This window comes from Oenanthe melanoleuca, unplaced genomic scaffold (genome assembly GCF_029582105.1).
Source record: "Oenanthe melanoleuca isolate GR-GAL-2019-014 unplaced genomic scaffold, OMel1.0 S259, whole genome shotgun sequence".
In the NCBI taxonomy this organism is placed as follows: Eukaryota; Metazoa; Chordata; class Aves; order Passeriformes; family Muscicapidae; genus Oenanthe; species Oenanthe melanoleuca.
In genome coordinates, this window is record NW_026612908.1 from 7,065 (window position 1) to 25,000 (window position 17,936).

The window sequence follows — 17,936 nt, forward strand, 5'->3', positions numbered from 1 at the left end:
GCAGCGTTCGCTCGCTGTCCGCGCTTTGGGGCCTTTACTTTGGCGTTCTCAGCCCCACGAGGGTCCCTTTCCCTCAGGAGCTCCAGCGCGGCCAGACGCGCCCCGTCCTGCCGGGGACACCCTCCCGCCGCCATGTCGCCTGGCGCGGGCGAGCGGCGCCTCCTCCCCCGGGTCCGGGCGGTGGGCCGGCCGCTCGCAGCAGCGGCGCTCACGGTCGCTGCCGGCGGCCGGCTTTGCCTCCCCGGGGCCGTTCGCCCGCTCCTTGCCCGGCGGCTCCGCGCCGAGAGCGCGGCGGGGCCACAGGCCGCGCTCAGCCCCGCGCCGGGGGCGGCGCCTGCCGGCGGAAAGTGCTGAGTCACGGCCTGACGCGCGGCCGCCGTCACGTGCGGCGCCAGGCTCGGTCCCGCCGCCGCGGCACCGAGCGCACCCGCTCCGCTCCGGCTCCGCTCGCTTCCTCGGCCTCCCTGCCTCGCTCCCGGCCGGCATGGGGCTGCTGTCGCAGGGCTCGCCGCTGAGCTGGGAGGAGACGCGGCGGTACGCGGAGCACGTGCGGCGGCACGGCATCCTCCAGTTCCTCCACATCTACCGCGCCCTGCGCGACCGCCACAAGGACGTGCTCAAGTGGGGCGACGAGGTGGGTGAGAGCCCTGCGAGCGCGGCCTCCGCTGCCGCCCATGGCGGGCGCAGGTGCCGTTCGGGCCGGGCCGTGCTGCCCGGAGCGGGCCCGGCGCTCGGCCGCGCTCGCCCGGCGGGTGGGGACGTTGCGGGCTGCCCGGCGGGGCTTTGTTTACCTCGCGCACGCACACGCGCCCGCCGCATCTCGTTGCGCAGCACGGCTGCCCCGCTGCTAGCGCGGCTCTGAAGCGCCAGGACAACTTTGAGTGTTTCCGCCCGGTACCAGCCGGTTGCCCGGGCAGCCACTCGGGAGGTGAATTCCCGGGGCGGAGATGCTCGGCAGCACCCGCTCCTTCTTCGCAGTTTGTTTATGCTCTCTTGAATCTGAGTAAAGCGTGTCTCTGCTTTTCGAGTGCAGGGTAGTGCCTGCTCGGACTCGGGCTCAGTTTTTGGGAGGAGAGCGAGGGAAGCGGGTCCGGTGGTGGGCTGGCGGCTCTGCGGCAGTGGCAGCCCTCTGGCCGCTCACTGCGTTCGCCTGTATCCCTGGTGAGAGGGATCTGCCGAGCCCTGCTTTGCCCCAGAGTTTCTGGGCGTTTGATAAGTGTCAGCCTGCCTTCTCAACAAGGATCAGGATGATCGCTCGGGTAATGACATGAACTTTGTTACAGCTGCTTTGTGCCCGAGGACCGTAACTTTAGTTACAGGTCTTGGGTGTGTTGCCTTGTAAACCTGCGCTCGGTTGTGCCACAGCCTGACAGCGCTCTGCAAGGAGCAAAGGCTGCCTCTATTGATCAGTTCCCTAGAGTACAGGGAGCAGCTTCACATGTGCTGCAAGAGAAGCTGTCCTTGTCCGTGGTATTAATGTGGTACAGCGTTGGTCACTTGCAGGTGTCCTCGATGCAGCTGCAGGGAAATTGGAAGAGCAGAGTAGGATACGAGCAATATGGGGGACTTGGCCATTGCATCTCTGTCTCATGCACAGTTTGCTCTCTGAGCAGCAAAAGCATATGTGAGAAACCTGTATTCAAGTAATAGCAGCTGTTCACAGATGCTCTTTGCCAGAGGAGACTGCTGTTCACCATGTGCACCTTGAGAGAATTTGTCCCTTAAAGTCAGTTTTTCTTTTAATGAGCCCCTTTTATAATTCACATAACGGCAGGGCAAGCATCAGCATACAGAAGCCACTTCTATGAGTGAGCAGGGGCTTGGCTACTAAAATCTGTTTAATGAAAGTATGTGTAGTCTACACCACAGGGTTTTTGCAGCTAGAGTGGCGTGAACTCAGAAAGTATAATATGCTTTTATCTATCTGTGTCTGTCTTCCGCATGTCTGGTGTGACTGAAGTTACACTGACAAAAGAGCCTCACAGTCTTGAGTCCAGGAATATAGACAGTCTTCCTGTTGCTCTGAGACTTAGCTCGAGGGTTTTCTCATTAATCTTTAAGAGATGGTACTCATTTTTCAATGGGTGTTAGATCTTAGTTGTCCTTGCTTTCTCAGAGTGAGATTTCACAAGATAGCTAAGGCTGATCCACTAGCAAGCTGGTTCAGCTTCCCTCCCTGTGTTCCAGGCTCATATTTCTGCTGCCTGCCTTGTGTTGTTACTGGCCAGTGGAGTTCAAAAAGTTAACCCAGCAGAAAATGCTTCCATTCAGCTTTTTAGGGTGATTGGTTTTTTCAGCAGAGCTTCAGCTCTTTCATAGGTGGGCCCAACAAGCTCTGCTTAATGTAAGGAAAGTACCAGCAGTGTGTGGAGGAAAGGGTTGAGTACAGCCAGCCCCTGCAGCACCTGCAGCTGATCACTTGGTAATCTTAGATGTATGGTCAGACTGGACTCAGGGAGCCTCTTTATTCCTTTGGCCTGGGGACCATGCCTAACAAAGTATTTATGCTCAATAGATAGTGGGGTGTTTTGTGATTCACAGTTTTCTTCTACCATGCCCTAGCATGGCAAGAGGCAGGATTTTAAGAGCTGTATCATTGCAGACATGATTTTGACAAGGAGCTGAGAGCTGTGTTAGAAATGTCTGTAAACATTCAGAGAAGGTTGGGTAACCTGGTTCATTGTCTATCTCTTCATTTTAGCAAATGCTAATAAACTGAGTTGTGGCACTTTGTTCCGCTGTGTTATGCAGTTATATGTTTTTATGTAACATGGCATTTAGAAGTGTGTAAATGGACCAGGTACTTGTAGCCAGTATGCTCTTGTGCAAACACAAAATCATAAAAATCACAAAATCTCGGTCCATAACTTCCTTCTGTGCTGCGCTGTAGATAGACTGATGCAGAGGGCAGTATGTTTGCTTTCCATTTTTCCTCTCAGAGATCTAGTTGTTAGAAAGTGGTGCCACATTTCTATGCAGCTTAGATGAATCAACTGACTAATTGGACAGTTTTCATTAAAAAGTCTTTTTTGCACTTTGACCTTCATGTATAAAGTCACAGCCTGAGGGTGTTTAATTGTTTTGAAAGCTTCTTGGAAGATAGAAATCAAGAATGAAGATGATAGCCTTCATGTAATGGTAGAGATAAAATCAGAATAAACAAAATTATTTTTTGTGCTCAAGAGATCTTTCTGTGACCATGTTTAGTGAAAAATATATTTTGTAATTTTTCTAAAGGAACGTTTATGAGAAAAAACCTAACTTCAGTAGAACTACTGAGTTTGTCTTTCACAGCATATGTGTGAGTACTTGAAAGGTTGTTCCCCAGCTAGGTGATGCCATTGTGAAAAGAAAATACTGTATTTGCTCGTGAGTATAGATACCAGCCTTTGCTATGGTTTGGTTTTCATTAGGACTCCCACTTCTCAGTGTGTGTTGTAAGACTCATTACAGAACTCTGGGAGTCCCTTGGGATGCTTGTAACATCCTAGGGACCCCATTCCCTCGGCTTCCAAGGGAATGAAACTGTAGGGAATCATCATATACTGTTTCTTGGGTGTCAGACAGAAGTGTTAAGGCTAAGTGCTAACAGAGCATGGTGGTGACATCTGTTTTGAAGGGAGTGAGACAGCATCACAGCTTACATTGCAGGGTAGCATTGCCTAGTGCTCCCATCCTCTCCTGAGTAAAGAGCTGAAAAGGTCAAAACACTGATTATGCTGCCTTTTGAAAAGTCAGCTCTTTTATTGCAGTGTTAATAGAACCAAGAACTGTTGTTTGTTTTGTGGCAAGTTATTTTTTACTCCATTTTTTGCAACCATGAAGCTTTTGCAATGGTAAAAAAAAGCCTACCAAATATGACTGTATCAGAGGAACACTTGCTCTAAGAAAAGCTTTCTAAAGATCTCCTCAAATTCGCATTTGTAGGTAAAAGTCCTCTGCCTCTTAATCATCGTTCTACCTTATTTAGAACTGACAGTTGACCTCCCTGTTTATCCTTGACTTCTCCTGACTGTATCCCTTATCAAACCCCCCTCACTATCATTGCCTTAATACTCACACAGTTTGGGCAAGAATTACATCTGCTGGTGAGACCTTGTCATGCCAACAAGTATGATCTCTGTGTGTTCTCATCTTCCTCTTCCAGCCAATAATGTGTGCGTGTCCTCGGGGTTGCAGGGTTGTGATCATTGTTTGTTTTTTTTTTTTAATTATTTGTGTACATCACAATCAAAAACTGCAACTTTTCAGTACTGTGTTTCAGAACTCCAGTACAGATAGCAAATACTATGTGAAACAATTAGTTTGTGCAGCTTGGCAGATGCTAGCCTATTCTGCTGCTTCCCAGCTTTTATCCTGAAAAGCTCCCTTCTGTGCCAGTACGTTACTAGTCTCCCTTGCTGCTCAGCACCTCTTGTCTGCTGATTGCATTCCTCCAGCTGACGGATGTTGCTTAAATTTCCCTTTGGAGCTTAATGTGGACGCTGGGATCAGACAAGTGGAATGGCTGGCCCTTGGCAAGGCTCACTGCTGCTGCTGCTCTGTGCTGAGTGTGCCCACAAGTGTAGAGTCACAGCATTTCACACCTAACTGTGTATGTGTGTGTTCATATGTGCGTGTAATACTTGTCTTCCATGGTCTGTAAAGACTAAGGGGGAGCTGTTTCAGCATAAGAAAATTTTGACAAAGGTGTGCCAGGAGGAGATCTCGAAAGGAAGGGATTTAGAAAGCAAACATGGGCAAAACATGGCAATATTGTTTTAAAGTACATATGACTGAAGTAGGAATTTGACTTTCTCAGCCTCATTTAGTGAAATTGAACATAATCACCCTTTTGTTTTATGAGTCTTGTTCCCATCAGTATGGGGATCTAGCATGCAATAAGCATCTTCAGCTTTTTAGAAGTTCATTTCTTAATGCAAACTTGAAGTGAAATTTGGAGGCCTTTGAAAAAGTTGGATAATGCTGTGTATGAGGCATCATGAAAAGTGTACCACTGCACTGCTAGCAAGTTGAAATCTTACTGAGTTAGGTCTAGTTTGATTTTGGTTGTTTCTTTTCTTCTTTTTACCTCTTTCTCAGTCCTTTTTAAGCTTCTTTTGATCTTTCTCCTGTACACTCAGTTCATCCCCCTCCTTATCCTTTAGTTTTTTAGTTATACCTTGTAAATAAGTTGAATGAGATCTACCACATGTTCATTTTAATCAACACTTCCTCATGCAAGAAGCAAAGCAGCCCTTCTCAAGAGTATGAGAGGCCAGAGGTTTCTTACCAGAACGTCCCAAAGGTGTTGCTTCTGATTAGAAGATGCATAACTCTCTTGAAAACTTTCTTTTTTCTTCATGAAAGGCTAGGCTGTGAAAAGAGCTGAATTTCTTCTTTAGTGATTCTTTCCAGGGAACTAGATATTGCATTAGTGTCATGGTCCGGTTTCTAGCTTGTTATGTTTTTGGGTGTTTCCAGGGCAGTAGCAACCTGTAGATGTTAGATTACTTCAGACTGGTAAAATTATTGCTGTGTATTAGGAAAAATGAATTTGGGTTCAGATGCACACAGCTTGAGGCTCCAGTTTGCCTGTCACCCATTTAAAATCAGGAACAAAATCTAGGGCATTTTAGCAATGGTGAATCTAGCTCACCAGCTGCATAAAATAAGCACAGGTACTATCCCTAACACAGAGGAAGTTTTTGTCATCTCTTTGCTAAAAAGACAGCCAGTGAGGCTTGGTGAGAGACAGATACCTGTGCATGAAAACGTTCAAAAAGAGATAAGAAAGGACCAGAACTGATTGAGTAGGTTCAGAGAGCATCATGGTGTACAGAAAGGTAGTGTTAATTTCTCATTTTACAAGAAACTTGGCTAACCTAATGGACCAGAAGAGCAGATGTCCTTTTAAGATAATTACTTATTTTACAAAGCCTGGATGCCCTGTGGAACAAGATGCGCCGTGATGGCTTTGAAGGCGAGATAGACATTGACTTACATGGACAACAAGAATAGACAGTTTATTATGGTTTCTTTAAACTTTGCATATGCTGCAAGATGTTTGTCCATCTGTCCAAACCTCTTAGATAATTGTATAGCAAGTTGTGGGGTTTCTTGAATGTTTATCGGAAACTTTCTAACTAGCTTTTAGTTTTATTTGTTAGAATCACAAAAATAGTTGTTTCATTTCCCAGAATGTCAGTAATATATGGTCTTTAAAAAAAAAATTCCTCCAAGTCATTATACAAATTCCTCATCACTACTATGATGATGTCATATTCTCACTTTGTAAAAACTGCTACAGTACACCAGTGTGCAGAAACTGCTTTTTTAAAAGCTTTTCTTGGTAATCTTGTGCCTATATTAAAGCTAACAGTAGCCTGAAGTCTTAAAAATTTTTTTGCATTCTTGTCATTTTAAGACAAAGGCTTTTAGTCTCCCTGTCCCTCAGTGAAATTCTCCAAACAGAATGCATTTTTGGTATTTTTTTATGTGGAAATTCCTCGTGATGGCCTCTGCCAAATGTGGCATGTGCGGATGCATCTCAATGGAGCTGTCTTAGTCAATGTGCTCACCCGCTGGCCGCTTGGGGGGAAGCAGCACTCGTGAATGATTTCGTTATTTGTCACGTGTCTGCTTATTCACCCTTTCTCTCTGGGCTTTATTTGGCCAATTAAAGGGACAGTGGAATTATTTGTTTACAAGTAGACTTAGTACTTCCTTAATATCTCATTTATGGATACCTGCTGTTTCAAATAGCAGCATTTCTGGGTCTGAAGGTATGATGTTAGTGCATCAGCTTACGCTGCTTGACAGCCATGAGCGTGTACGTATGCAGCCTCTAAAAGGAATACACTAATGCACAGAAGTACAACTTAAATCTTGACTTGAGCAAGATAGGTGCCCTTGAAGAGTCTTCATGTTTATTGCTTCCCTGGATACTTTGACTGACTGCCTGATTTGAATCCTGACATCAGGGAAAACCTAAACTAAACACTCTAACTCTCCAAATATGCACAGTATGCTAACCCCATGATGGCTGATAATTTTGCTTCATCTCCTTCTGCTCAGCTCTTCCAGTGGCTGGGTGATGTGTATAGGTTGTGGTACAGCACCAGTGACCTACCCTAGAGCTGTACTGCCAGATGCACTGTGTATGTGACAGTGCAAGACTCATTGTAGTTTATGCTGAGATGCTCTTTGAAAATTTAATTTTGTAATCAATGAAAACCAGTTCGGAAGTTTTGTGGTTTTCTGTTGTGTGGGATTTTGTTTGGATTTTTACTTAGAGTTTTTTATGTGGGTGTGATTGGTTGGTTGGTGTTTTTTAGGGGGTTTTTTCAGGATTTTTTTCCCAAAGCAAGCTGCATTTGGTCATAAATATTGACTCGCCCCCATAGTAAACATTGATTTCCTCCTTCCAAATATCAGATTTTAATAAGAGAAGCTGAAATTACCTATGTTTTTTGTATTTTTGATAACAAAATATTCTGTTCACAGTGTATTTCCTTCTGTGGATATCAAATGAATTGCTGTGGTTTTATCATGGGATATTTTCTATTGTAGTTCCTATTTTCTCTTAGGACCTCTTCTTGCTGTGCAGATGCCTTATTTTAGTTAACAATATGAGAAAGAGTGAGTCAGAAGGATGAGTACAAGGATGATTTTATTGTTGATATTGCATATTTGGTTGTTTAGATTATTTATTTTTCTTTCTGATTCAAAAGGCAAATTAGAGACTTGCAGCATTTTGTTTCACAGGTAAAGTTGTCTTTGCTGCAGAAATCTAAAGTTAACACAATCCTAGTCTTTAATAATATTGGCCTCAAGTGTTACATAGTACAGAAGTCAAATTACTTTCTGTAATGCACCACAACTCATTTCTTTAGAATCATGCAGATGGTTATAACTTCTCAATTTTAATTTTCAATAACCCAGCTTTCTGGTTTGTGGTGTGTGCAGAAGGTTCTCTAGTCACGTTGTGTCATGCACAAAAAAATCTGCAGCCGTGATGTTTTTATATGGGAGGGGGAACAGGCAAGGGTGCTTAGCTGGGGCTGGCTGTATTGACTGAGATGAGAGCCTCTGCATCCTCTTTGTTTTGTCTATTATAATATTTAATGTGCTATAGAGGTTCTTAATTTTTACATTATTGTCAATGTAATGTAAAACATGAATTGTGTTTTGTTTCTTGGACATGCATTCTGTAAATTTGTTTTCTTTAGAGCTGGTGATGGTGCTTTTTTAATTTGATTGCCAATTCCAATGTGCTTGATCAAAATTAGGCATTTTGGGAATTACATTTTAGTCTTGGTTCTCCTGTTGCAGATTTTTGAAATTATTTCTGTGGCAGAGAACATCCATGGTAATCTCATGAGTCAGGAAATGCCTTGCCTCATGCCAGTGCACAGTTTGGCATCTTGCTGACTAGAAACAGGGTAACCAGCCTCTGTGGCACTTGCAGACTTGTTGTCCTCTGAAATTTGTTCCCTTGGCCATTAGACTTATTGTAAGACAGTAAAGCTTTCATTAAAGGTGCATTACCACCTGTTTATTTCTGTGGCTCCATGCTTTATCACAGCAGTGGTGAAAATATAACTGCATCAAAAAAACTCACCTTGGGTATTACATTCTACATCCATCATTTGTACCTACAGAAAATAATCTGATTTTTCCATCTGAAAATTTGTGGCAGAGGTTCTTTAATGAACAGTCAGATTATTAAAACTTTGTTCAGGAAAAATTTTCAATTTCCCTTAAAGCTCCAGGCCTAAAGGAAGGTTCATATGTGGAGGCTGCTAACAATTGTTCCAGGTGTGTGTGGCAATAGCTGTCCAGTGGGAGGAGAAAGAAGCTGTCATTAAGATTGTCCTTGAGAAGCTGAGTGATCCGTGAGTCATCAGGTTTATTTGGGATTACAGAATGGTTTGTGCCGTAAGGGACCTTTGGAGATCATCTTGTCAAACTTTGTGCCCTGGGCAAGGACATCTTCCATTACACCAAGTTGTTCAAAGGCCCATCCAAACTGGCCTTGATCACTTCCTGGCAGGGGACATCCACATCTGAGATGGATGGTCAGGAGTGTGGTGCAAGGCTGGCACCTTACTTCTGAGTAAGGTCCAGACTCTGTGCTTAGCAGTGTTTTCATAGGCAGAAGTACCTCATGGCAAATACTTGGAATGTTAAAAGGATTTTAATATTTAACACTACAGCAGAGGCTTTACTCTAGATAGGTTTTGTTCCCTGTGTAGTTAGCATGATGGTGTTAAATTGAGTGTGCAAGAGCAAGTTTTATATTGGGAAGCAGACCACTACCAAGGCAAGTATTTGGATTGATATGTTGCTGTCCAGGCATTAGAAAGATAAATTGCTTGGTGACAGAATTGTCATGTTAAGATTTAGGACTTAACATGCTTCAGTGATCTTAGGACTAGGGATAGAGGTTAGCAGTGCTTGAGGAGAAGGATATACTACTGATAGTGGGCACAAAGGACACAGAATTTACAGGCCACAAGGACATTTGGCAAAACTCCCAAGGTAAGTAAGAAGCTAACAGAGCCAACTCAGCAACTGCAGGGAGATCAGTTCCAGCTGGGTAAAAGGTAATGCTGTCAGGGAGAGATTCCCACCACCATGGTCTGCTGACTCAAGAAACCCACCAACTCAAGAGAAGTACTGAGCATGCAGAATGATTAGCATGAGAAGCAAGAGAATCATTTAATCAACAGAAAGTAGAATTAATAAAACAACTATGTAACTTATAGTCAGTGAGCTTGGATTTCTTTGCTAAAATGTATCAATTATATAAACCTTTGATGATAGGTGAGCTAGCAGTATTTTGTGGGTTATCACCTTGCTCCTTACTTTGCACAAATTAGAATAAAGAAATATTAAATATTCTGCCTTAAGTTGAAACATGGGTGTTTCAGATCAGACATTAGAAAAAAAATTCACCATTAGGGTGATCAGCCATTGAAGTGGGTTACCCAGGGAGGTGATAAAGTCACCATCCCTGGAGATGTTGAAGAGGCATCTAGGTCTTACTCTGTGATATGGTTTAGTGATTTAGGGCTTACAGTGGCAGTGATGGGTTGACAGCAGGACTTGCTGATCCTTAAGGTCTCTTCCAACCTTGAAGATTCTGTGATCAAATAGAAGTACCTCATCTTGGTGTATACATTGGCACTGCACACTGGGCGACAAGCCCACATTTGGGACAACAGTGTGGCATAGCTGGCAACTTCAGTCCTCCTTGTTCCTTAGAATTTCTGCTAATGAGTTGTTTCTGCTACACCTTCATTTTTAAGAAGCATTCCTTATGCAGAAATAATATGTGTAATTATGGTCAAATAACTCAGGCATTCAAACAATTTCAGACATGCTTACCCATTTCCAGAGAGCTGTCATCTTTCATTTTGCCTCCAGACAAGTCCAGCACAACTGTTGGACTTAATGAATGTAGAGTGGTTGTGGTTCTCTGCAGTTGAGAGGCTTTAAGGTCTCACTTATATTTACAGAGGTGATATCAAAGAATTTTCAAAAGCCTGAAATTTTCTTGGTAGCCAGCTGTGGGAAAAGATTGTAGTGAGTGAAGTAGCACCATTCTGGGTGCTAGCAAGCTAATGGAGCATAGTGCTTCTTAAGATGATTTGGCAATGGAGTGGAGCAGAGCTGATGGGGAAGTACTCTGTAGATGCAGTTACATTGCAAGCCAGTAATTAAGAGGAAGGAAGCCTCTAAATACAAGTTTTTCCTTGTGTTAGCTCATAAGCAGCTCTAATACTCTGAGTATTTGCTTTGACTAAGATCGTATTTGCTTTTTTAATGCATTTAACTGTGAACAGTAATTTGTTTTAGTCTTGCTGTGTTTCAGAACGGGGCAGGGGGTTGGACTTTCAGCTTTTGCTTTGCAATCTTGCTGGTCAGACTGTTGTTCCTTTGCCTGGTAAGGTACCACAGAGCTTCAGTGAGCCAGGCAGACCAGGGTGGTCTGAGAGATTCATCCACCAAGGTTGTGCAGAGCATTGTGTGTCTGCAGGGAGGAGCTGGGATGCCACCTCTTGGCCTCAGCAGCCTGGCAGCATGTGCCAGCCAGAAGACAGTCATGTGTAGGGTTTGCTGCACTGACTGGAAACTTGGGTCCAAAATGGCCATGACAGAGTGCATTGTCCTCACTGGTCTAAGCAAGGCTGCTGCTCAGCCTTCTGCATCAGTAGTTTGATCTGATATGTATTTCACTTCTTGCTAGGGAGCCTAGTTAAAATTATAGAGAAAAACGAACTCCAAAGAGCTCAGTAAAATAATGAATTATGGGTGTTGGGTGAAACCCCTCATATTTGGCCTTTGGACTGGAATCTCTGGCAGGCATTCTGATTCTCTCAGCTTGGCTGTGTTTCTCTGAACTTTGTTGTGGATCAAAAACATGTGAGGAGTCTGTGAATGATGACCTGAAGTTGAATGTAAAAATGTGTGAGCTCTGAATTTGTTTCTGTCTTTGTAGCTGTAGGCTAAATCTTTTGATGAGCATAAATTACATTCTTTAAGGATGCCCATTCAGTCAGTCTCTCTGTTGTCAAGATACTCTGTGGGTTACTTGGAACTGTTGGCAGCTGTCTGAAGTTTTTTCTTTTCTCATTAAAATTAATGGCAGATCATCTGTGTGTTAACACAGCTTTGAAGATCTAGTCAATGTTTCTGAAGGCAAATGTAATAGTTGTTTCTAAAGCTAGATGCATAAATGCAATATATTCACTCCTGTACTTGAAATATGAAACACTTTGATTTCTTTGGGTTTGCCTTCTTGACTTTTTTACACTTTTGTTTGTTTGTTTTTTTAAACTTGCAATTTGATTTATAGAGAAACAGAGTGTTCTTCCCACTAGCTCATTACAGCTGCATTTGGAGAGTGATTTCTAGGACAGGAGGCTAATCACAGTGGCATACTCATGTAAAGGTGGACAAGTGTTTAGCTTTGGGTCTCTTGACAGCAGCTGCAGTTCCTGTGCTCTTCCTTCTGCTACCCCCTCCCACAGGCAGTGTGGTGAGCTTTATGCCCATTCAGTGTCCATCTGAATGGCTCACACTTGTGGACTCTACCCCCTCTAGATTAGGCCAGCTCCTAGTGAGAGCGATACTTTTACAAAGCAGGATGTGGTAGTAAACTGCAAGTCCCTTTTTCTTTCCAGTATTCAAGGTCAAGTGACACTGGAGAGGCTGGTGTTGGGCAGTAATTAAATCAGTGCTCAACTGTGTTCTGTTTGATTATAGTCTGTAGTTATCTCAAGTAGATTATTGTGACATCATACAGACAATTGAGAAAATATACCATGCAAGAAAGTGCGATCTGCACAGAAACTAGAGATTATTTTTTCTCTAGGAGATTAAAATTTGATCATAGAAAACATAGAGCAAATGTGTATAATTGCTGGGTGAGTCCCTTCAGAGTTTGTCTCTGATCAGATTCTGTAGAACTACAAGCATTCTTGGATAATACTGGTTGTGACTCAATCACAAATCCCAACCAAGGATTATATTTTTTGTCACAGTCCTAAGCAATAACTCTTCCATGGACACTGAAGCAGCCAAAGAACATGAAGGCCACAAGTCTACTTACAGTATGCTGTAAAAGACAGCAGAAGTTCCCTGTCTTTTGGAAAGCTACTTTCCTATTCTCATTGAACTTCTGTACAAAATAGAAATTGCCTTGAGTTGGTATGCTGAACTCTTGGGACTGGAGCAGTCATGTTTGTTAAATACAGAGGGGTGTGGCTTTAGACAGTGTTGGAAAATGAAACTGAGGAGAATAGTGCACCTCTGACAGTTCTAGCTGTGAAAATGTAATTTGAATTTTTAACTATAAGTTGATGTTTGAATTATATGATTTTTGGAAGTCTTGGAGGCAGAGGTTCGAGAGCCTCCAGCAAAAGGCACTGCCTGTCACCACTGGTCCAGCTGGGGTTTGAAAGCCAGTACCCTGGTAATGCATTTCCATTTCCAAGTGTGACTTCTGTTTTTACATGGTAGGCAACACATCGGAGGCTGGTTTGTCTTTTACATTTCCCAGAACATTGCTAAGCATCTTCTGACCTAGAGGTGTTAGCAAGTAGGGTGTATCCATAAGTATTGAAGGGCTACAAGGTCCAAGCACCTGTTAGGTTGCTGTGCTGGGTAGCATTCTAAAAGTCTTTATGGGAGCATTGACAGCAAGTGTGCATGGAGATCAGGAAGTTTGAGATGAGGTGTTCCAGGTTTGGCTGCTTTCAGGTAATGTCTGTTAGGGGAACATATTCTCTAGTGCTGGTATGCAGCAGTGTTGTCAGGGCTTGCTGGATCTGGTGTGAGTTGCAGCTTGGTGCAGGGACATGGGAGAGCTCTGGGGGTAAGGTACACTGCTGGGCATGAGGAGAAGAAAATGTGGCAGCAAAGCTGAATCAAGCGGGGGTGAAAACTACTATGCTATGCCAAGAGCTGGAGTGTCATAATGACAGGACTGATGCTGTCACCAACAGCTGTGGGCTTTCTGTGGTGTAAATGAGACACAGTGCTAGTCTTCAATAGCTCCAACAAGTGATGGGTGTAAATGGATGTCTTGTAGAATAACCTTTGGGTCTTTTTATTCATTTGGGGGTATTTTTGTCAGCAGCAGAGACTTTAACTGATGGGATGACAGTGAAATGTTTGTGGGTCGCATATAATTTGCATGGGATTTTAATTCTTTCTTGTCTAGAAAAACTGTGGAGGCAAGTACAAATTCAGGATTTTTTGGTGAAGTGTCTCAAATTAGAAATGGAGGGAAAGAAATTTCAAGGAATTTCAAGTCTTTATTCAAGATGAAATAAGCCTGCAGGCATCTTTGCCAATATTGCTTACTGCATTTGTAGTTAGTAATGTTTTTGAACCTTTGTAAAGTCCAGTGTAACATATCTTTATTTTTCCACTTGATGCTTAAAATTGTGTTCTAATGTGTTCGTGTCTGAGCAAAACCTTACTGTTTAATTGTTTGTTTTATTATTTACAAGGTGGAATATATGTTGGTAAAATTTGACCATGAAAATAAGAAAGTGCGTTTGCTACTCTGTGGTGAAGAAGTTCTTCAAACGCTGCAAGACAAAGGGGAGAAGGTAAACCCCAAGTGAGTAGGTTTTTTTTTATTCTCCTCTTACGATACTGTGAAAATTTTGTTAACCTGGCCTAGCATTCAAGTCTGCTATTGGTAGAAGTTTAAACCACTGATACTGATGTTTTCAGGAAGTGAAAGATTTTGAGCACACTTGCAGGCAGCCCATTGCACTTTTTGTATTATGCTTTGAAATAAAGGATTATGTAATGGTGAGCCCACAGAATTTGCAGTTTGGGTGCTTGTTCTGTCTTGCTCTGATTTTGTGTCTGTGTGTATGCAGTAATCCATGTCCCACAAAGTACATGTGCATGTGTGCTTGCTCCTGTATCTCTTGATGACAGGAGCAAATGAGGGATGTACAGGGGGAGCCTGTTGTCTGTAGGAGCACTCTCCCATTTTTGGAAGAATAGAAGTGTAGATGTAAGAATGGCAGGAAAGTTCTTCCCTGTCCTCTCCTGTGGAAAAGCAGCAGTGATCTGTATTTTGTGGCTCTGGTTAAAACCCCAAGACACACAGCTTGGCACAGATGCTAAGGGTGACTGCAATTTTGTGTAAGCAAATCCTGCTTATTATGCTACACAGCAGCACTGTTACTGCCAAACTGCACCTTGCTTTCTTTTCACCACTTCCTGATGGTGAGATATCTTGGAGGGTACGTTGTGTTCTTCTGTCAAATTTTTAAATATAGGAAATTTTTCTTGCAAGTGATAGTAATTTCTGAAATTCTCACAAATAATTAATCTTTTTTGAAGCTGCAGAAATATTTAAATGTAGCTCTTCTTTTATTATAGTCACCCAACACTCTGGAGACCAGAATATGGAAGTTACATGATTGAAGGAACACCTGGACGGCCATATGGGGGAACTATGTCTGACTTCAACACTGTGCAAGACAACATGAGGAAAAGGCGGCAAGAGGCTGCTTCTGTACTCAAAGAAAATGAGGCTGTTTGCACAGTGACATCATTTCCAAGGTGAGATGGTTGCTGAAATGTAATGCTATGTTTCCTGTTCTCCCTTACACGCTTTTTCTCCTTATTGCATATAGCTAAACTTGGATGAAATAGAGAAAAATAAGATTTGATTAAAGTACTTGGGCTTCATGTTCCAGTCACATTTCCTAAAATTTTTATTACAACGAGACAAGCAAATAAGCATCTTTTACATTTTTAGGTTGCTTCTAACCTGTGATAATTTTGTATTAGGAGAGAATATTGACTATTTGTAACATAAAGTGTTAAGTCTAGAGTAGTCTACCACCTTGAGTTGATACAGAAAATTATATAGAAAAGGTTTCTCTTTACCTTTTTTGCAAACTGTGATCATTGTAAGTAGTAGTTTGGCAAAACACGGCTAACTATTTTTAATATTACCTTTTCCCTAAAGTACATGCAAGCTTCTCTTAGTTTGGGGCACCTGGACTTAGTACTTCTATTATACAATTCTCTACTTACTGAATCTAGAAAGGAGAGCATCTCTCCTGGGTTAATAATACCCTTACAAAGGATAGATTTCATCTGTTTATTGTTGTAAGGGAATTCTTGAAGAAATTAAGTTTAGGATGAACTTCATTATCTAGGAGAAACTGTATTTTGTGATGTTCCTTTGAAATACAATTCTAGGCAGAGATTTATTACATTTGTTGTAACTAGCCTGATCAGTGAAGTGAATGAGGGTAGTTGTGCTTATAATGGTAAAAAAGTTGTTCTGCAGTAGAAGAGAAGCTGCTGGCCTCACTGGCTAGTTTTTTAATACAGAATGCAATACCCAAAATTCTTGCTGAGGGTAGGAACAATACAAAATATGCCTTAGCAGCAGTGGTGCCAAAATATCTGCATAATGCCCCATGAATGCTGTTTTAAGAACACTGTTGACAAAATTTACTTTCACCTTATTAGAGTTATACTAGGTGTTATAAGAGTTTATTTAAAGCCCAGTGGTTAAGCAGTTGTCAGTGTAGAGAATTGTGGTTTTTTTCCCCTGCAACCTTACCAGGTACATTATGTGACTTAATAAGTTTTACATACAAATGTTTTGGACCTGGTCTTGCAGGAAATAAAGGAAGAAGACTTCTTCATTACTTTGTTAATACAGATAAATACTTTTTACATCACTGTAGGAGCAGTACATTGGACTTCAGTGAAAGCCAGTAAATAATAAAATGTAGTTTGTTTATGACTTACAGGTCATTCCAAACATACTTTCATCCCTCAGAGACTGCTCTCCCTAGGCTAGCCTAATTTAGTTTATTTTTTCTGCATTTTGCTGTCTTGCCATTCAAGTCCTTGTTGGCTTGACTGGAGTCTTGCCAACATGTATTTCTGAGGTTTCATGGGGTTGAAGTTTTTTGCCCCATTGTCTCTCCAATAACATGTACATATGACTGTGTGCTTCTAAGCATGTACACATGTATATAATAAAATCTGTGCATTGGAAAAGACAAAAAAACTTGGAGTGCTGACAGCAGAAAGGTAAAAAAGTAAACTTTATTCAAATTAAAATAATTCAGTTAAAAGTGAAGTATTTGAAAATGTTTAAATATTAAAAAAAATCTACCATAGATACTAAGTAAGTATCCCTAGTTCCTAAATTTGTGAGCCCTCACTGCTGACCAGAAAGTTGTTTTCTTTCTTGAGGACTGGAGGGATGCAGTTTCCAATGTAGCAGTTAGGTAAGTGATGAAGCTGGCTTTACAAGTTGTAGGACAACTTACTGAAACCAGGAAGAAGAAACAATATTGAACATAAATAATATTCTCGGAAGTGTGAGTTTCCTGATATTTGACTAGTTTGTTTGTAATTATATCAGCTAACTTTTTTTAACCTTCCAAATACTAGAGCCTTTCAACACAATCTTTGCCCTTTTTACTGTGCAACATGGAGAAACTAATCTGCTTCTTTATCTCAGCCTTGTCAAATGGTCCTTTGTCTCAACTGTACTGAGAGCTTATTCTTGTTTCAGGTGACTCTGAAACTTAAAATGGAGTTTCCCAAATGGGAGAGGTGTATTCTGATTAGCTTGCATATCTCTCAGCACTTTATATCTAATAGCTGCATTTTTTCATTGCCTATGACATTCATCTCCTAGGGGTTTTCCAGAGTTCTAGAAGTGTTATAAGACTTAAAGAGTTGGTTAAGCATATATTTTAAAAGGGGTAGATTGTTAAAAAAAGGGCTGGATAAATTACTTTGGCAGTCAACCTGCATTCTCAAGATAAACTTTGGAGCACAAAATGCAGCGTCATGTTAATATTAATAGCAAGCACTAACACACTAAAATGTGTGTACCCCATATAGCACTGAAGTTTCCTGCTTCAGCCACTGAAAATGTCCATGTTTGCTGTCTAATGATAGACTAGGGGGTGTTCTTTAAAAAAAAGGCTGTGTTAACCACTGTGGAAGGTGGTGGTTGGCTGGTTGTCTACTAGAATCCTAATCTTTGATCATTTGACCATTCTAAAATCACAGTCTGTTTTCATTACAGCTTGGGTCTTATTGTTGTGTTACACAGGTTAGGCTGTCCTGGGTTTACACTGCCAGATTATAAGCCAACACCAGTAGAAGGAGGAGCTTCTAAATCCCTCTTTTTCCCAGATGAAGCCATCAATAAACATCCTAGATTTAGGTAAGAGTATTTGGGAAATTTGAGAAGTTGAATGTTTTGTCTTGACCTAAATATCATAACATATCTCCAAATTCTTTACTTTACTGGAGTAGAGGGCACTGTAGCTGGTTGTTGCAGATATCGCAAGGACTCAGACAGAAATGGTTGTAATGACACGTATTTTCAAAGTGTCTTAAGAAAATTAATTAAGTTAGAGGAACTTTATATA

The 17,936-nt window shown here is 41.9% G+C and overlaps 1 protein-coding gene across 1 annotated transcript; it reads left to right on the forward strand.

The window, feature by feature from the left end:
- Positions 1-377: 377 nt before the first annotated feature.
- On the forward strand, positions 378-17,728 carry LOC130266817 (glutamate--cysteine ligase catalytic subunit-like; the record flags this gene model as incomplete). Its single annotated transcript, XM_056516081.1, has 4 exons — positions 378-634; positions 14,004-14,116; positions 14,896-15,078; positions 17,615-17,728. Coding segments are annotated over exons 1-4 (560 nt in total), but the record flags the coding sequence as incomplete, so codon positions are not given.
- Between the last annotated feature and the right edge of the window lie 208 nt (positions 17,729-17,936).